Source organism: Chanodichthys erythropterus, chromosome 11 (genome assembly GCF_024489055.1).
Source record: "Chanodichthys erythropterus isolate Z2021 chromosome 11, ASM2448905v1, whole genome shotgun sequence".
Classification (NCBI taxonomy): domain Eukaryota; kingdom Metazoa; phylum Chordata; class Actinopteri; order Cypriniformes; family Xenocyprididae; genus Chanodichthys; species Chanodichthys erythropterus.
In genome coordinates this window covers 41,943,058-41,963,261 of record NC_090231.1, presented here as the reverse complement: position 1 = coordinate 41,963,261, position 20,204 = coordinate 41,943,058, and the positions used below count along the sequence as shown (strand labels likewise).

The window sequence follows — 20,204 nt, the reverse complement described above, 5'->3', positions numbered from 1 at the left end:
GCTCTAAGTTAATCGCCACACCAACAGGAAGTCAGCTATTAAGGGTTGTTTGAAAAACGCATGCTCTGGAATTTGATATACTCCTCCTAGACGATTAATCCGATCGCCACCAAACTCGGTCAGCATGAAGTCAAGACACTGATGATTAAAAATTGCCAGGGGATTTTTGATATCTCGAACGGTTTGGCCGTGGCGAGGCAACGAATTTATGGCGAGAAAAAGGAAACAGGAAATGTGTTATAACGTCTTAATACATATATTGATCTTTATGAAACTTCACGAGTGTGTTCGTTATAGGAGTCTGATCACATGGATGTGACTATTGTGAGTCAAAGTTATAGCGCCACCAACTGGCAGCAGGAAGTGTATCACTTTTTGAAATGTTTTGAGATCACCCTCTTATTTTTACCTGATTTGCTTCAAACTTCATCAGTGTAATGTCAATACACAGCAGATGTAGACCTATGACAGGATTTTTGATATTTAAAATATTGTTGCCATGGCAACAGGTCAAACTGTAATAATATTCTTGAGTGTTTTTGAGGCTCTTAACATGCTTCAAATTGCATGAAACTCGACACACACATCAATATTGTCATCCAGTAGACATGGACAAAGCCATAGAAATGGGCGTGGTGGAGGGGCTCAGTAGCGCCACCTTTTGACAAAAGTGGGGGGGTTAGTTTTTCCTACAGTCACCAAACTCGGTACACATATTGTTCTCATCAAGCCGGACAATTTTCTAATTTACATTCATTAGCTCCGACCAACAGGAAGTCAGCTATTTTGGTTTGAATGTTAATTTTTTGAAAAAACAGGCTATGAATTTTATACTACTACTCCTACAGGGTTTATCCAATTTACACCAAGCTTTTTTTAACTTGTTGCGAACACATTGAAGTTGTTTAATTGCAAACGGATTTTGGATATCTCAAACGGTTTGGCCGTGGCGAGGCAACGAATTTATGGCGAGAAAAGGGAAACAGGAAATGTGTTATAACTTCTGCATACATTGATTGATGTTTATGAAACTTCAGGAGTGTGTTGGTTGTAGTAGTCTGATCACATGGATGTAACTATTGTGAGTCAAAGTTATAGCGCCACCAAATGGCAGCAAGAAGTGTATCACTTTTAAAATGCTTTGAGATCACCCTCTTATTTTTACCTGATTTGCTTCAAACTTCATCAGTGTAATGTCAATACACAGCAGATGTAGACCTATGACAGGATTTTTGATATTTGAAAAATCGTTGCCATGGCGACAGGTCAAACTGTAATAATATTCTTGAGTGTTTTTGAGGCTCTTAACATGCTTCAAATTGCATGAAACTCGACACACACATCAATATTGTCAACCAGTAGACATGGACAAAGCCATAGAAATGGGCGTGGTGGAGGGGCTCAGTAGCGCCACCTTTTGACAAAAGTGGGGGGGTTAGTTTTTCCTACAGTCACCAAACTCGGTACATATATTGATCTCATCAAGTCGGACAATTTTCTAATTTACATTCATTAGCTCCGACCAACAGGAAGTCGGCTATTTTTGTTTGAATGTTAATTTTTTGAAAAAACAGGCTATGAATTTTATACTACTACTCCTACAGGGTTTATCCAATTTACACCAAGCTTTTTTAACTTGTTGCTAACACATTGAAGTTGTTTAATTGCAAACGGATTTTGGATATCTCAAACGGTTTGGCCGTGGCGAGGCAACGAATTTATGGCAAGAAAAGGGAAACAAAGTGTTATAACTTCTGCATACATTAATTGATTTTGATGAAACTTTGGCTTAGTCTTCGTTGTACAAGGCTGATCACATGGATTTGACTATTGTGATTCAAAGTCATAGCGCCACCAACTGGAAGCAGAAAATGTGTCACTTTCAGCATACATTGAGATCACCCTCTTATTTTTACCTGATTTGCTTCAAAATTCATCAGAATAATGTTAAAACTTGGCACATGTAATCCTTTGAAAATGGGCAGGGAGGAGGGGCTCTATAGCGGCACCTTGTAGTGCAGTAAATGTGGAGTGAATTTGACATAGTCCTTTGATGTTTAACCGTTTTAAGTGCCTATTGCCCGCTGTGCACAGTTGCCCTGAAGCCACCGGGGTGGCGGTGCCACCGGGCTTGGGCCCGCCATCGCTGCTCGCAGCTATATTTAGGGCCCAAGCGAAAATTCGCGCAGGGCCCTCTTGTTCTTCTAAGGATTATTATTTTTTTTTTTTTTTTTTTTCCGTCTTCCGGGGCTTTTTGGGGGCCTTAACATGCTCAAAAACTCTTGAAAATTGGCACACACATTGGAATCCGCGGCCATTAGGACGCCGGAGAGGCTGGTACCCGGGCGTGGCAGGGGGGCTCGACAGCGCCCCCTTGAAAAAAGTCTGAAAATTTGGTCCATATATTAAACATGCTTGCACGTATTAGTATGAAACTCGGTACACATATAGACCTCATCGGGCCGAACAACTTTCGCGCTCTAAGTTGATCGCCACGCCAACAGGAAGTCAGCTATTAAGGGTTGTTTGAAAAACGCATGCTCTGGAATTTGATATACTCCTCCTAGACGATTAATCCAATCGCCACCAAACTCGGTCAGCATGAAGTCAAGACACTGATGATTAAAAATTGCCAGGGGATTTTTGATATCTCGAACGGTTTGGCCGTGGCGAGGCAACGAATTTATGGCGAGAAAAAGGAAACAGGAAATGTGTTATAACGTCTTAATACATATATTGATCTTTATGAAACTTCACGAGTGTGTTCGTTATAGGAGTCTGATCACATGGATGTGACTATTGTGAGTCAAAGTTATAGCGCCACCAACTGGCAGCAGGAAGTGTATCACTTTTTGAAATGTTTTGAGATCACCCTCTTATTTTTACCTGATTTGCTTCAAACTTCATCAGTGTAATGTCAATACACAGCAGATGTAGACCTATGACAGGATTTTTGATATTTGAAATATTGTTGCCATGGCAACAGGTCAAACTGTAATAATATTCTTGAGTGTTTTTGAGGCTCTTAACATGCTTCAAATTGCATGAAACTCAACACACATCAATATTGTCAACCAGTAGACATGGACAAAGCCATAGAAATGGGCGTGGTGGAGGGGCTCAGTAGCGCCACCTTTTGACAAAAGTGGGGGGGTTAGTTTTTCCTACAGTCACCAAACTCGGTACACATATTATTCTCATCAAGCCGGACAATTTTCTAATTTACATTCATTAGCTCCGACCAACAGGAAGTCAGCTATTTTGGTTTGAATGTTAATTTTTTGAAAAAACAGGCTATGAATTTTATACTACTACTCCTACAGGGTTTATCCAATTTACACCAAGCTTTTTTTAACTTGTTGCGAACACATTGAAGTTGTTTAATTGCAAACGGATTTTGGATATCTCAAACGGTTTGGCCGTGGCGAGGCAACGAATTTATGGCGAGAAAAGGGAAACAGGAAATGTGTTATAACTTCTGCATACATTGATTGATGTTTATGAAACTTCAGGAGTGTGTTGGTTGTAGTAGTCTGATCACATGGATGTAACTATTGTGAGTCAAAGTTATAGCGCCCCCAAATGGCAGCAAGAAGTGTATCACTTTTAAAATGCTTTGAGATCACCCTCTTATTTTTACCTGATTTGCTTCAAACTTCATCAGTGTAATGTCAATACACAGCAGATGTAGACCTATGACAGGATTTTTGATATTTGAAATATTGTTGCCATGGCAACAGGTCAAACTGTAATAATATTCTTGAGTGTTTTTGAGGCTCTTAACATGCTTCAAATTGCATGAAACTCAACACACATCAATATTGTCAACCAGTAGACATGGACAAAGCCATAGAAATGGGCGTGGTGGAGGGGCTCAGTAGCGCCACCTTTTGACAAAAGTGGGGGGGTTAGTTTTTCCTACAGTCACCAAACTCGGTACACATATTATTCTCATCAAGCCGGACAATTTTCTAATTTACATTCATTAGCTCCGACCAACAGGAAGTCAGCTATTTTGGTTTGAATGTTAATTTTTTGAAAAAACAGGCTATGAATTTTATACTACTACTCCTACAGGGTTTATCCAATTTACACCAAGCTTTTTTTAACTTGTTGCTAACACATTGAAGTTGTTTAATTGCAAACGGATTTTGGATATCTCAAACGGTTTGGCCGTGGCGAGGCAACGAATTTATGGCAAGAAAAGGGAAACAAAGTGTTATAACTTCTGCATACATTAATTGATTTTGATGAAACTTTGGCTTAGTCTTCGTTGTACAAGGCTGATCACATGGATTTGAGTATTGTGATTCAAAGTCATAGCGCCACCAACTGGAAGCAGAAAATGTGTCACTTTCAGCATACATTGAGATCACCCTCTTATTTTTACCTGATTTGCTTCAAAATTCATCAGAATAATGTTAAAACTTGGCACATGTAATCCTTTGAAAATGGGCAGGGAGGAGGGGCTCTATAGCGGCACCTTGTAGTGCAGTAAATGTGGAGTGAATTTGACATAGTCCTTTGATGTTTAACCGTTTTAAGTGCCTATTGCCCGCTGTGCACAGTTGCCCTGAAGCCACCGGGGTGGCGGTGCCACCGGGCTTGGGCCCGCCATCGCTGCTCGCAGCTATATTTATTTATTTATTTTTTTATTTTTTTTTATTTTTTTTCCGTCTTCCGGGGCTTTTTGGGGGCCTTAACATGCTCAAAAACTCTTGAAAATTGGCACACACATTGGAATCCGCGGCCATTAGGACGCCGGAGAGGCTGGTACCCGGGCGTGGCAGGGGGGCTCGACAGCGCCCCCTTGAAAAAAGTCTGAAAATTTGGTCCATATATTAAACATGCTTGCACGTATTAGTATGAAACTCGGTACACATATAGACCTCATCAGGCCGAACAACTGTCGCACTCTAAGTTAATCGCCACGCCAACAGGAAGTCAGCTATTAAGGGTTGTTTGAAAAACGCATGCTCTGGAATTTGATATACTCCTCCTAGACGATTAATCCGATCGCCACCAAACTCGGTCAGCATGAAGTCAAGACACTGATGATTAAAAATTGCCAGGGGATTTTTGATATCTCGAACGGTTTGGCCGTGGCGAGGCAACGAATTTATGGCGAGAAAAAGGAAACAGGAAATGTGTTATAACGTCTTAATACATATATTGATCTTTATGAAACTTCACGAGTGTGTTCGTTATAGGAGTCTGATCACATGGATGTGACTATTGTGAGTCAAAGTTATAGCGCCACCAACTGGCAGCAGGAAGTGTATCACTTTTTGAAATGTTTTGAGATCACCCTCTTATTTTTACCTGATTTGCTTCAAACTTCATCAGTGTAATGTCAATACACAGCAGATGTAGACCTATGACAGGATTTTTGATATTTGAAATATTGTTGCCATGGCAACAGGTCAAACTGTAATAATATTCCTGAGTGTTTTTGAGGCTCTTAACATGCTTCAAATTGCATGAAACTCGACACACACATCAATATTGTCAACCAGTAGACATGGACAAAGCCATAGAAATGGGCGTGGTGGAGGGGCTCAGTAGCGCCACCTTTTGACAAAAGTGGGGGTTAGTTTTTCCTACAGTCACCAAACTCGGTACACATATTATTCTCATCAAGCCGGACAATTTTCTAATTTACATTCATTAGCTCCGACCAACAGGAAGTCAGCTATTTTGGTTTGAATGTTAATTTTTTGAAAAAACAGGCTATGAATTTTATACTACTACTCCTACAGGGTTTATCCAATTTACACCAAGCTTTTTTTAACTTGTTGCGAACACATTGAAGTTGTTTAATTGCAAACGGATTTTGGATATCTCAAACGGTTTGGCCGTGGCGAGGCAACGAATTTATGGCAAGAAAAGGGAAACAAAGTGTTATAACTTCTGCATACATTAATTGATTTTGATGAAACTTTGGCTTAGTCTTCGTTGTACAAGGCTGATCACATGGATTTGACTATTGTGATTCAAAGTCATAGCGCCACCAACTGGAAGCAGAAAATGTGTCACTTTCAGCATACATTGAGATCACCCTCTTATTTTTACCTGATTTGCTTCAAAATTCATCAGAATAATGTTAAAACTTGGCACATGTAATCCTTTGAAAATGGGCAGGGAGGAGGGGCTCTATAGCGGCACCTTGTAGTGCAGTAAATGTGGAGTGAATTTGACATAGTCCTTTGATGTTTAACCATTTTAAGTGCCTATTGCCCGCTGTGCACAGTTGCCCTGAAGCCACCGGGGTGGCGGTGCCACCGGGCTTGGGCCCGCCATCGCTGCTCGCAGCTATATTTTCAAATTGGAGTTTTATGGAGTTTTTGTATGCTGGAATTTTTAAATTTGCTTTGCTCATTCTTTGACAGCAGACCTCGTATGTCCTTTCAAAAACCTTTCAAACCGCTGAAACTGATTCATTTGATGCTTTGTTCACAGATATACAGAACTTTTCCAGACAATGTTACAGCTACTCAATTCAGCGAATTGCTGTAGCTCATTTGCTGTCATTTTGACAATACATGGCCTCTAAATGAAAACAAAGGTTGTGTCTGAAATAGCGTACTATCTTGAGTAGGTACAGACATACTACATTCACCATGTTGTCATTAATGTGTGACTTACCAGCGTCAGACACATTGCTTCACTGCCATTCACAAATCCTCTCCCGTGGCCTCATGGGATAAAGTGTCCATTGTATGCACACTTCAGAATCTTGCCAGAAGTAGTATGTCATCCGGGTACTTTTTTGTCTACTCTTTTATGAGTACTGTGAATTCAGACATACTACTTTGGTCACATACAGTTTTTCGCCTACTATATAGTAGGAAAGTATGCAATTTTGGATTCAGCCAAATTTGAAATTAAAAGCAGTATGTTTGAATGAATGGCCAGTGAGCTGCTGTAGTTTTCGGGTGTCTGTGTTGTGCTATCTAACTTCAGTCATCCTGACCCCACTGTCAAATTAGATTATTTCTGATTTCTCCAATTCAAAGAGTACCTGGTGTGCAAAAACTTCAGCATGCTGTCTGAGTCCTTGCTCCATTTCAAGCTTCTGAGACATCTCTGTAAACTCTTCTGTAACCAGCTGGGACACTGGGGACAGAGAAATTACAGTGAATCTGTCGTTCTGTATGTGCTCATCAGTGTTAAAATCTATTCAGCTGACTCACCTCTCTTCATTTTATTCACAGTCCTGCTCTGCTTACTGAACTTTCTCAGAAGGGCCTCTTTCTCCCCAACTTCCAACACCAACTTAAGAATAGAAAAAGAGTTTGAAGTTCAAAGTTTTTGGATTTAAGCCCACATATAATGAAAGTAGAGCACTGACAAGCCCCATAACGATCTGTAAAATCGAAGGGAAAAAACGTACTCGGTTACTAACGTAAGCTCGGTTCCCTGAAATACGGAACAAGTACTGCGTATGGGGAAAGGTCTCCTTTTTCCATGTTACTGAAGCCTTTTTCAATAACGCAGTGTAACTGCATCGTCATTGGTTCACTCATAGACAAGTTGTTGAACCAATGACGGCGCGGCATAGCTGCGTGGCCTATGGCGACAGAGCGCGCGAATATTCCCGCCGAAATGGGTGGGGTTTAGGGCTATATAAGAGGGCGTTTCGCCATAGGATTTCAATGAAGCCGCAGCCTCGTGGCACGGCATGTAACGCAGTACTTGTTCCATATCTCAGGGAACCGAGGTTACGTTTGTAACCGAGTACGTTCCCTTTCGATACTTCACTCGTACTGTGTATGGGGAACGAATTCAACCGCGCCGTGCCACGGCAGGGAACAACTGGACTTGTCTTGGGCACCGTGAGGGAACCAGAGGACAAGTGAGAAGGCCGGAGCCGTCGAACCCTCGTTACACTACAAAAAGGGAGTTAACTCCCAGAGTGGCATGAAGCGGAGCTCGATAGAGGCCGCTGGATCATACCGAGAGGACCTGAGCTTGTAAGGTCGGGACGTCCAAATGATAAAATCTGACAAAAGTGGACGGTGAGGACCAGCCGGCCGCCTCACAGATGTCTTTAATCGAAACTCCACTAGACCAGGCCCAAGAGGAAGCCATTCCTCTAGTAGAGTGAGCTCTAACTCCTATGGGGCAGTTGAGGCCCATAGAGGAGTAACAAAGAGCAATAGCATCGACTATCCAACGCGAAAGACGTTGCTTTGAGACCGGAGACCCTTTGGTGCGGCCACCAAAGCAGATAAAGAGCTGATCAGATTGCCGAAAAGGCTGTGAGGTAGGTCCTTAATGCCCTGACAGGGCAGAGTAGTTCCAGCTCTCGCTCGTCCGACGAGGGAGGAAGCGCTGAGAGGGAAATAACCTGTGCTCTGAATGGAGTCGAGAACACCTTAGGGACGTAGCCATGCCTAGGTTTCAAAACGACTTTGGAGTCGTTGGGCCCGAACTCAAGGAATGCAGGGCTCACGGAGAGGGCCTGCAAGTCACCAACTCGCTTAACCAATGCTAGTGCAAGTAGCAGAGCGGTTTTGAGCGTCAAGGGCCTGAGGTCAGCTGAACGCAGTGGCTCAAAGGGAGGCCCTTTAAGAGCTCTGAGGACCAAAGAGAGGTCCCAGGTGGGAACAGTGAGAGTACGAGGAGGATTTAATCGCCTAGAACCTCTCAAGAAACGCACCACGAGGTTGTTTCGTCCCCCTGACTGGCCAGCGATAGGAGCATGAAACGCTGCAATGGCTGCTACGTAAACTTTGAGCATTGAAGGGGTGCGACCCAGATCCAAACGCTCCTGGAGAAAAGACAGTATCGGAGATACGTCACACTCCACTGCGTCTATGCTGCGTGTAGAACACCAGTCAACAAAGACCGACCATTTCTGGGTGTAGAGGCGTCTCGTGGACGGAGCTCTCACCTGAGAAATGGTATTCAGCACATCCCCGGGGAGGTTAGCAGGCTTCCATTGAGGGACCAGAGGTGCAGAGACCAGAGTTCTGGCTGGGGATGCCAAATCGTCCTGTGGAAAGCCTGAACAGCTCTGAAGACCAAACTTGGCTCCTCCAGAGCGGGGCCACCAGGAGGACTCTGTGCTTGTCTTCCCTGATTCGTCTGATGACCTGTGGGATCAGAGCGATCGGGGGAAAAGCGTAAAGGAGGGTGCTGGGCCAGACATGGAAATAAATTGGGCAGTGAGAGTTGCCTTCTGAAGCGAAGAGGTCTACCTCCGCCTTTCCGAAGAACTCCCAGATCATGAGAACCGTCTGGGGGTGGAGCATCCACTCGTCTGAGGAGACATTGCTCCGAGATAGCATGTCTGCTCCCAAGTTTGTTCTCCCGGGTATGTGAGTCGCCCTGAGCGACTGAACCCTCGGTGATGCCCATTCCAGAAGATGCTTCGCCAGAGCGCATAAGCAGCTGGACGAAAGACCGCCCTGTTTATTTATGTATGACACTGTCATGCTGTCCGACTGGACTAAGACGTGGCGCCCTGTCAGGTGTGCCTGGAACGCATGAAGGGCTCGAATCACTGCCAACATCTCGAGGCAGTTGATGTGCAGATGGCATTCCTCGTGAGTCCACGAGCCGAAGGCCGGTCTGCCCTCGCAAAGAGCGCCCCAACCTGTGTTGGACGCATCCGTTGAGAGCACCGTCCTTCTGGACACCGCCTGTAGGGGTACCCCTTGGCTGAACCATACAGGATTCATCCAGGGTTTCAGAGCTTCCAAACAGGCCTGATTGACCCTGAGACGCAGGTGGTCGTGCCGCCAGGTGTGAGGAGGGACCCGGAACTTCAACCAGTACTGCAGAGGCCACATCCGAAGAAGGCCGAGCTGCAGAACCGGGGAGGCGGAAGCCATCAGCCCTAGCATCCTCTGGAAAGACTTCAGAGGGAAATAGGCTCTGTTCCTGCCCGATGCCGCGAGCTGCTGAATGGCCAGAGCGCGCTCTGGAGAGACTACAGCCGTCATACAGACTGAGTCGAAAACCGCACCCATGAACGTTATATGCTGGCTGTGGAGCAGTGAGCTCTTGGCAAAGTTGACCCTAAGACCCAGGCACTTCAAGTGGCTGAGTAACATGGATCTGTGATGCTCCAGCTCAGCTCATGACTGGGCTAGGATGAGCCAGTCGTCGAGGTAATTGAGAACCCGGATTCCCATCTGTCTCAGTGGGGAAAGCGCCGCATTCATGCACTTGGTAAAAGTGCGAGGAGCTAGGGACAGTCCGAATGGAAGGACCGTATATTGGTAAGCCACACCCTCGAACGCGAATCTCAAGAATCGCCTGTGATGGGGGGCTATCTCAATGTGAAAGTATGCATCAGTCCCCGGGGCAAACCTGCGCAAGGATCTGCTTCAGCGTTAGCATCTTGAACTTCCATCTCATGAGGGAGAGGTTCAAGAGCCTGAGATCTAAGATGGGTCTGAGACCGCCATCTTTTTTGGGAACTAGAAAATAACGGCTGTAGAACCCCGAATTGCTCTCTGAGGGGGAGACTATTTCTATAGCTCCTTTCCTCAGAAGAGACGTGACTTCGGCTCGGAGGACATGAACGTTCTCCGTGTTGACTGAAGTCTGAAGCACCCCGCAGAAGCGCGAGGGCCTTCGGGAAACCGAAGGGAGTAGCCTCGACTTATGGTTCCCAGAACCCAGCTTGACACTCCGGGGATGGCCCGCCAGGCCTCGGCCCGTGTGACAAGGGGCTGAATGGTATCAGGTGATGGGCCGCCAATCGGGGGCCCGTGCACCGGAGAGAGTGGAAGAGGAACTTCGCTCTTTCTTAGAGAAGGTAGAATATTCATAGTTTTTCCATAAGAATGGCGTTTTGCATGGATGCAGCCCTGGGCCCAGTTAGCACAACACTGAACATATCTCCCACGCCAGCTTATATAGCCCTAAACCCCGCCCATTTCGGCAGGAATATTTGCACGCTCTGTCGCCATAGGCCGTGCAGCTATGCGCAAAAATCAGGAGGGCTTAGGAGGAGTCGGGTCCAGCGTGATCTTAGGCCGGGGTCCCTGACATTGCCTCGCGAAGGAGGAGTGCCGTCATTGGTTCAACAACTTGTCTATGAGTGAACCAATGACAATGCAGTTACACTGCATTATTGAAAAAGGCTTCAGTAACGGGGAAAACCTTTCCCCATACGCAGTACGAGTGAAGTATCGAAAGGGAACATTGTCTTTTGAGGCAAATTTTGTCAGAATGCTCTGACATGAACATGTACCTTTATATGAATATACAATTGCAGAATCTGCAAACACCTACATACACCTTGCAGAACCTGCAAAATGTTAATAATTTTCACAAACTAAGATGGTAAAAAAAAAGAGTCATTGATTATCCAGTTAATGCACAGTATTAAGAATCAGGTATATGTAAACTAAACCTTTTAACAGGGTCATTTTTCTAACATGACCATATTTTATGCAGAACCTGATTTCACCAAGTGCAAAACGTTCCTGGATCAACATTCCAATCAACTAATCAGATTTGAGGGACAAGTTAAAAGTTTGTCAAGTTTAGGCTTACAACCAGGGTTAGGTGCTTCTACATTAGTGTTATTCACCTATCATTTCCCTTTTATTTTTGGGATAACTTATGGCCAGGTTAAGGGAAGGGATATGGTTAGTATTACATTTTCGGACAGGAATTTTGGTGAAATCAGGACGTCCATATTTTATCTGGGCTTTCATGTGATTATGGTCCCATTTGCAGACACTAGGCCATTATACCTTTTCCGTCAAATCTTCCTTCTCTTTCTTAAGAAGCTCCACCTGCTCACTGAGTTGAAATTTCTCCCCAAGTAACCAGTCTACAGAAGACTGCAGTTCTGTAATTACAAACAGATTGGAGAAAAAAAAAATGTGCCAAAATCCTTACTTTATCTATTCTTGGACATCCTTATTATGGGAATGTATATTTTTAACAGCTTTCAAGGCTTGTGTTATTTAGAAATGAGGTTATGGGTCCCACCTCTAATTTGGTTCTGACTCATGAGAAGCGGATCTTCACCACCCTCTTCCTCGGGGACCAGCTCAGAGCTGGGATCAGCCTCGAGGATGGAGAAGTTTTCTGGCATTTCTTGAATCAAGGGAAGTATAGCTTGGCTTTGCCTCTTTAATGTCTTGAAATCTTTTGTCACCTGTGGGTTCAAAAGTCCCAAAGATTGAGAAAGGGTGGCATGGTGACTTTTTTACAGTGTTAAACCTCAATATGAGGTTTGTCTCGCCATTTTCTTTATTAATCAAATATGAACAATATCCTGTATACTGTATAATATTTGAAGGTGAATGAGTATATGGCACCATTGGCCATGTCCATAATCCATTCTTGTTAAACTCAGTTTCACGCTTAAAAATAAAAGTTCCAAAAGAGTGTTTTCACCACAATGCCATAAGAACTATTTTTGGTTCCCCAAAGAACTTTTCAGTGAATTAATTTTTTCTCAATGCGAAGAACATTCTAAAAATCTAAAGAACCATTTTCCACTATAAAGAACCTTTTTTGGAATGGAAAGATTCTTCCTCTTGGAACTACAGATGCCAATAAAGAACTTTCATTCTTAAGAGTGTTGGATAAATGATTCAGTTTGAAAAACATAATAGAGCTTGTAACCAATATGGGGGATGTGAAAATAATCAACAGAACAAATACAAGCTGTTAGACTTATGGGAAAAGGGAAGTGTACCTACCTTCAGTGCAAAGGCCTCTGCAGTCTCCCTGCAGGACCGCTCAATCTGAAACTGCATCTCTAAAACATCCAGCTCCTTGAGCAGTTGAGAAGAGGCTGAAAGTTATGTAAATCTAATTAGGGACACTTCAAGTAGTTTATATTGCATTGAGTTATGCCAAGGTTTAGCCATAAATGTTTTTTTTTTTTTTTTTTTCACAATAGATGAGTTGATATGAGGATAATGCAATACTAAAAGACTCCCATAGATATCTCACCCTCCTCCATCCTTGACAGCTTTTTATTTGCCTCATCTCGCTCTTTCTCCAGAATCTCGCACTGTATATCAGATTATACAATGACAAAGTCATTTAAAAAAAAAAAAATGCATAAAAATCCATTACTGAAATATGGGTGCAGCATTTAAGCAAAGACTCTGTTTGCAGAGATTTATTGGCTATGTTTGAAATGGCACACTAAAAGGACAAATAATGCATGATTATGTGCATCATATTGTATTTTTAAACTCACAATTGCAAATTTATTTCTCATATTTCTGATATTAGTTCTTGTTATTTAGGCATTGATTGTAGTTGCAACAAGAAGGGGCCTGATTTTATTCGCCTCCACTTACTGTTTCTATAATATGAGGTACGGATATGCTGTGTTAAAATGCTCTGGAATAGCAAATGACCGGCTAAATATTTACAAAAGAGCATGCTGTAGAAAAATAGAAATTTTTAACCTAAGAAAAATTTCTATCATTGGCGATAGGCAATAAAGTTTCTCAGAACTCTGTAGAATACCATATCCCACAATGCAATCTGCTCAACCAGGACACAGCTCCATTATGCAAAAATGTCATGTGACATTAATCTAGCGTATTGTTTAAAATATGTTGCATGTTTTATATACTATTTTTAAAAAAGACACATATAGTGTATACTGTGCTGTATAAGTAGTGCTATCATATGCATTCTGAACAAAGCCAGATTAAGTTGAGCATAAATTACCTCAATATCTCTTTCATCTTCTGAAGACAGGGCGTTCTCCTCCTCAGAATCTAAGAGGACAACAGCTGAAGTTTTCAGATTGTTCATGCGTTTCATCTATATTTATAGTATTAGTGAAAGGCAGCCATATTAATCTAAAAAAAGCATTCTGAATGTTTCTTTATTGAACTTGTGTGCTATAAATGTAATGTTATTATTACAGAAAACTGTAAAATTGGTCATTAACGAAATTCTGTGGTCAAATGTTTTGTATGACCATTGTTCCAAGTAATTGTCAGGACTAATGACTGACTTTTATCGGTTACTATTAACATAGTTAATTACCCATCTTATCCCGTAGAATAAAAGACAATTTTTACAGTTTAGAACGAACATTTCAAAACAAGAAAAAAATGTATCCAACCTGAAATTATTTCATCTGATCCAAGATTCCACATCCTTTCTCAAGCTTCTTGTTAGCGTCTAAGCTTCTAAATCCTTCTCTGCTTCTGTGTCTGTCACTCTCTGTATGACAGTGTACTTGGTAGAAAGAACTGAAACTAAGGTACCGCTCTGCTTTTAATTCTTCCTATTTTGTTACGTAAAATGATACAAAAGTCCATTCTGCGTTGCCCTTTATGGTTAACTGAGTCAACAATGGCTGTTTAGAAAAGATTTGATAAAGCAACATTCATCATGCTTGTCCTTTGTGAAAGTATGAGCAGTCTTATTTTAGTGACAATGTTGTCTGAACAAATGTAAACATGTTTATGCACTTATAAGATGATTAATTCCGAAGCATTTAAGGTCAGGATGTGTGTTTCCTGATATTGGCTTTTTGTATTATGCTTTAGCTGTTAAGCTTTTGCACTTATAATGTCCTGCAATGGTTGAATTTTACAGTGTAGAATTTATTGTTAGTTTTGTTTTCATGAGGTTGTTGAAGTTGCTAAACTACTGATTCATAGAATTTAGTTGCAATGCAAAGAGCGATTATAATTAATGTCCATATCAATTCAATGCTTTCTCTTGCATAACCAGTAAAGAACAGATTTGTCTGGTATCTTGAAAGCTATAGATGGTTTCATGGTATTCAACTTAGGAAGAAAGTGTAATGCTTATCGCAGTTCAAAACGCTTTTGCTTTGTTCTACACCTTCCGTTTTCAATTTACGAAACAACTTACAAAGCTTTTTCGTAAGTTACATATGGAAGACGGTCTGGCGGTAGTTATTTTACTTAATAATGTGTTAGATATGGATAACTCCGATTGTATTTGTCTGAATGAAGAAAGTCATATACACCTAGGATGGCTTGAGGGTGAGTAAATCATGGGGTAATTTTCATTTTAAAGTGAACTAATCCTTTAAAGCAATTACTGATTCTACCACAAAAGCCAGCAAATTTATGCACAAGCAATATAAAAAACAAAGACAAGGATGCGAAAAAGAGAGTTTTCAAACATTTTTGATGTTTTGCTTGTAGAGCTGTCACTGTAATATGAGTTTTGACACAATGTTGATCTAGAGTGCGTTAAGTCACATAAATTCTGATTTGACTTTTCAGACTGGGGTCGCATTGCAAAACATCTTGTATCGGATTTAGGACCACATATTTGGAAGTGGCCCTAATCGGAATTAAAAAGATCAGATTCTATGTGGTTTGTGCTGTTCGCACTGTTATGGCAAAAAATGTCACATATGTCAAATATGAACCAAAAAAAAAATGCCACTTTTTGGGGTTGAGCAAAAACACGCCGTTTCAGTGTGTGCCCTTTAAATGCAAAGAGCTGCTGCACTCGGCCTATGAGGGCGGAGCTTCAAGAGCTCATTCTCTGGTGTCAGTCAGGAGTCAGTCAGGATGCACTATAATGTCAGAAACTGCGAATATATACTGCATGGAGATATGACTTATATTGTCTTCTTGTTTTTATTCACTATATTAGTACAAGCCTGTTGTACCGGACCCCATTTGACTTTACCGATGAGTTTTATGACGTTTATTGTACTTCACACAAAAAGATGAAGCGTCCGTTTTCACTCAAGAAAATCACTGAAAGAGCTGAATAAAACACAGTGCAAGTATGCATTAAAATATTGTCCATAAACTCTCTCTCATTCTTAAGAGTGTTGGATAAATGATTCAGTTTGAAAAACATAATAGAGCTTGTAACCAATATGGGGGATGTGAAAATAATCAACAGAACAAATACAAGCTGTTATACTTATGGGAAAAAGGGAAGTGTACCTACCTTCAGGCCAAAGGCCTCTGCAGTCTCCATGCAGGACCGCTCAATCTGAAACTGAATCTCTAAAACATCCAGTTCCTTGAGCAGTTGAGAAGAGGCTGAAAGTTATTTAAATCTAATAAGTGACACTTCAAGTAGTTTATATTGCATTGAGTTATGCCAAGGTTTAGCCATAAATGTTTTTTTTTCCACAGTAGATGAGTTGATATGAGGATATTGCAATACTAAAAGACTCCCATAGATATCTCACCCTCCTCCATCCTTGACAGCTTTTTATTCATCTTGCTCTTTCTCCAGAATCTCGCACTGTATATCAGATTATACAATGACAAAGTCATTTTAAAAAAAATTGCATAAAAATCCATTACTGAAATATGGGTGCAGCATTTAAGCAAAGACTCTGTTTGCAGAGATTTATTGGCTATGTTTGAAATGGCACACTAGCATAAATGGACAAATAATGCATGATTATGTGCATCATATTGTATTTTTACACTCCCAATTGCAAATTTATTTCTCATATTTGTGATATTAGTTCTTGTTATTCAGGCATTGATTGTAATTGCAACAAGAAGGGGCCTGATTTTATTTGCCTCCACTTACTGTTTCTATAATATGAGGTACGGATATGCTGTGTTAAAATCCTCTGGAATAGCAAATGACCTGCTAAATATTTACCCCATTCGACTTTACCGATGAGTTTTATGACGTTTATTGTACTTCACACAAAAGATGAAGCATCCGTTTTCACTCAATCACTGAAAGAGCTGAATAAAACACAGTGCAAGTGTGCATTAAAATATTGTCCATAAACTCTCTCTCTCTCTCTCTCCCCCTTGCATTATCTTAAACATACACAGCGAAGTACACAGAAACACCCGTTCGGGTGGTGCTTAATAAACTGGGAAACTTTACATCTGTAAATCAACTCTGATGAACTGTAATAAAGTGCTCTCACCTTCATTACTGCCTTATCCAGTATCACTCTGGAGACCAGGGCCGGATTGGGACTCATTTTCAGCCCTGGAGTTTCATGCCTTAGACCGGCCCACTTTAATTCATGACTGACAATATTAAAATAATGTTATTAAAACCTCAGTATATAAGTCTGCAATAGTGCATTGTTCTCTACAGCCTTGTAATTAATTGTATTTTTCAAAAATATCTTCAAAAATTATAGTACAAAAAATGCTAAAATTTGATATAGTCATTTTTATTGTTATAATAATGATTTTATAATGTGAACCATTGATTAACCATCTAGTGGCTGCAGTTAAAAATTCATGTTATTTTAATTTTAATTTAATTAAGTGTTTGCTTTCCAGTAGGTGGCAGCAATCGTCCACTAAACCCAGGCACATTTTTCATGTCTATCACTATAAATGAAATTGAGAAATGTAGATCTTTATTAAAGTCGATTTAACAAAAAAAAAAATGCTATTTTATATAAATGTATATACTTAATTTATTACAAATTGAGGCAAATAAATAACACAGAATACCATAAATCCCACAAAATTGCACAACTTTACAGTAAAATATTAAAGTATTACGTTTGTTTAAAAAAAGTTACAGTATGTTACAAAATCACATTTTACTGTCTGGTTATGTAAGCTAGTTGGACAGAAAAATGAATATTGTTGGCCAATGTGTAATAGCATAGCTAGCAACATAAGTGATAGGCCCTATATTTTATTATTTGCCTACTTTTTTTATTTTTTTTTATTTTACATGACAAATATAAGACATTGTAATACATATCCGAGCATATAAAACAAAGAGTGCCAACAATAACTAAAATAAAAAAAGAAAATGTATACAAAAAAAGAAAAAAGAAAAAAAAAGGATACAAAGTACTATATATTATTAGGGCAGTTACATGAACTTGAAAAGCTTCAAAATTTGTATTGTTTTTATAAGCTTTTTGTTTTGTGATCTCATGTTTGAAAGAGTTTCAAAATATATTGTGAGATCGGTGTTATAAAATGTAATATATGAGGGTTTCTTTTGAGTTATTTTTGTCTTATGAATATAAGATTTTGCCAAAATAATTAAAAGATTAATAACAATTTTGTTTTTGCGAAAAATATGGGTTTTGAAAACAAAGTAAAATGTCATGGGGTTCTAAATTGAGATTTCTGTTTAATTTTTTTGTTATGTCTATTTTAAAGTCAGTCCAAAAAGAAATAGAAAAAGGGCAATAAAGAAATAAATGTTCAATATCTTCAGATGAGGTGTTACAAAAAGTACATTTATCACAGACAGTATGGATATATCTACTAATGGCTGCATTTACAGGATAACATCTATGAATAATTTTGTAAATGATTTCTTTTACTTTATTAGAAATGATATATTTATATGGTAAAGTCCAAATGCTATGCCAAGATATACAATGAGGTTTAAGCCATTTTGATTGACATGAAGGAATGGATTCAACATTAAAAGAATTTCTTATAAAATTGTTATTAAAATGTTTATCAAAAAAGGAGAGACCATTTACAAAAAGTTGAGGATTTTGTAAGGTTGTATTACTAACATCTACGTCTGATAATTTGGTTAACATTATTATGCCATTGGGTATAGCCTTAATTACTCTGTTGTATTCTTTTTCATTCACAAAAAGACCATATTTTGAAATAAAGTTAGGGTATGTATATAATTGCCCATTTTTGTCAATGAGCTGGTTAACAATTAAAATGTTGTGTTGAACCCAATTATCCATGTACAATGACTTCTTATTATGAATGACATTACCATTGTTCCATATAAAACATCTGCTAGGAGAAAAATTCTTTGTATAAAAGTGACCAAAAGAGTAATCCTTGTTTATGATAATTTGCCAAAGTAACAGGAAATTTACCAGTTATATAAGGACATTGCAACAAAAAATTTAAACCCCCAAGTTTTTTAAATAAAAAATATGGGACTATATTGAAAATACTTGTTTGATTTTTTACAAAGTTTTTAAGCCAATTAATTTTTAGAATTTGGTTGAAAGTAGTAAAATTAAGAACATTTAACCCACCTTTAGATAATTTATTAACAAGGATGTTCTTTTTAATTTTATGAGGTTTATTTCTCCAGATGAATTTAAAGAGTAATTTATCCATTTGTGAACATATATCCTTTGGAGCACTAAGAGAAGAAAAAAGGTATGCTGCTCTTGAGAGACCTTCTGCTTTACTCAATAAAATTCTCTCTTGAATAGAAAGATCTCTTGTTAACCATGAGTTATATTTCTTTTGCATCTTTTCAATAACAGGCATAAAATTAGAGTTGACCATTACATCAGTATTTTTAGAAATTTTAATTCCCAAATAGGTTACTATACTTTTAACAGGAATATTACACACATTGGATCGGTTGTTGTTTTTGAGTTGTAAGATCTCACATTTAGACAAATTTAAATACAAACCAGAGAATTTTGAAAAGCTATTGATTACATTCAGAGCCAAAGGTACCTTCTATCGCCAAGAAAAATTGTCGTGTCATCAGCAAGTTCAGGGACGTGCACAGACATTTTGGGGGGCAGGGGCTCAAGTGGAAAAAAGGGCACATCTCATAATTATTTATTTAAAAAATAATGAACCCTTAAATATATTAAGACAACTTTGACTTCACTTACACTCACACAATTGTTTTATACTCCACAGATTTCTACAAAATAATTAGTTCACACAGAGACCATGGTCTTCTTTAGTATTCACTAGGTTTATCACCAGAGAAGTTTATATATATATATATATATATATATATATATATATATATATATATAGAGAGAGAGAGAGAGAGAGAGAGAGAGAGAGAGAATAAAAAATGACTGCACCAAGGAGAGGGACATAGTTTCACTAATAATTTTTTTTTAGTTTATTTTGCACAAATCAATAAATTGTTTTAAATTGTTTTGGTGTTATTGGAATACTTCTTTCATGAAGTGGACAATTTTAAGATTTTACAATTTTAAGGTCCTTTTTTTCTGCCATGTCTTTTACTCTAATGGAAAGAAAACTTAACCATAACCCCACATTTAGATGGAGTTTGTTTTAAGCCTACTACCCTCCATCTGTTTGCATCTGTAGATTTCTTCTAAACTAACCAAAATAAGCTACTCTGCATATTTAAACACATCAAGAATTTCCTGAACTATTATATATTATAACAAATGCCTGCAGAGGGCGCCAAAAGCCTGCTGATTTTTGTTGTTAGACAGCACAGCACGATCAAATCCACGATCAAAGCCAACCATGATTAAAAAATATATATCATTAGTTAAATAATAATATTCGCCCACTTCTTTGTGATAGAAA

At 39.5% G+C, this 20,204-nt stretch overlaps 1 protein-coding gene across 1 annotated transcript in view; it reads right to left on the bottom strand.

The window, feature by feature from the left end:
- The window catches only part of shtn2 (shootin 2), a 72,725-nt gene extending 58,550 nt beyond the window's left edge, over positions 1 to 14,175 (bottom strand). Inside the window, exons 1-8 of the mRNA XM_067401040.1 lie at positions 14,072 to 14,175; positions 13,669 to 13,718; positions 12,934 to 12,994; positions 12,678 to 12,772; positions 11,959 to 12,127; positions 11,718 to 11,815; positions 7,194 to 7,275; positions 7,022 to 7,116 (exon numbers count right to left, since the gene is read on the bottom strand). Coding sequence (XP_067257141.1) covers positions 7,022 to 7,116; positions 7,194 to 7,275; positions 11,718 to 11,815; positions 11,959 to 12,127; positions 12,678 to 12,772; positions 12,934 to 12,994; positions 13,669 to 13,718; positions 14,072 to 14,105 — 684 coding nt within the window. The 5' untranslated portion in view covers positions 14,106 to 14,175. The remainder of the gene's footprint in view (positions 1 to 7,021; positions 7,117 to 7,193; positions 7,276 to 11,717; positions 11,816 to 11,958; positions 12,128 to 12,677; positions 12,773 to 12,933; positions 12,995 to 13,668; positions 13,719 to 14,071) is intronic.
- Between the last annotated feature and the right edge of the window lie 6,029 nt (positions 14,176 to 20,204).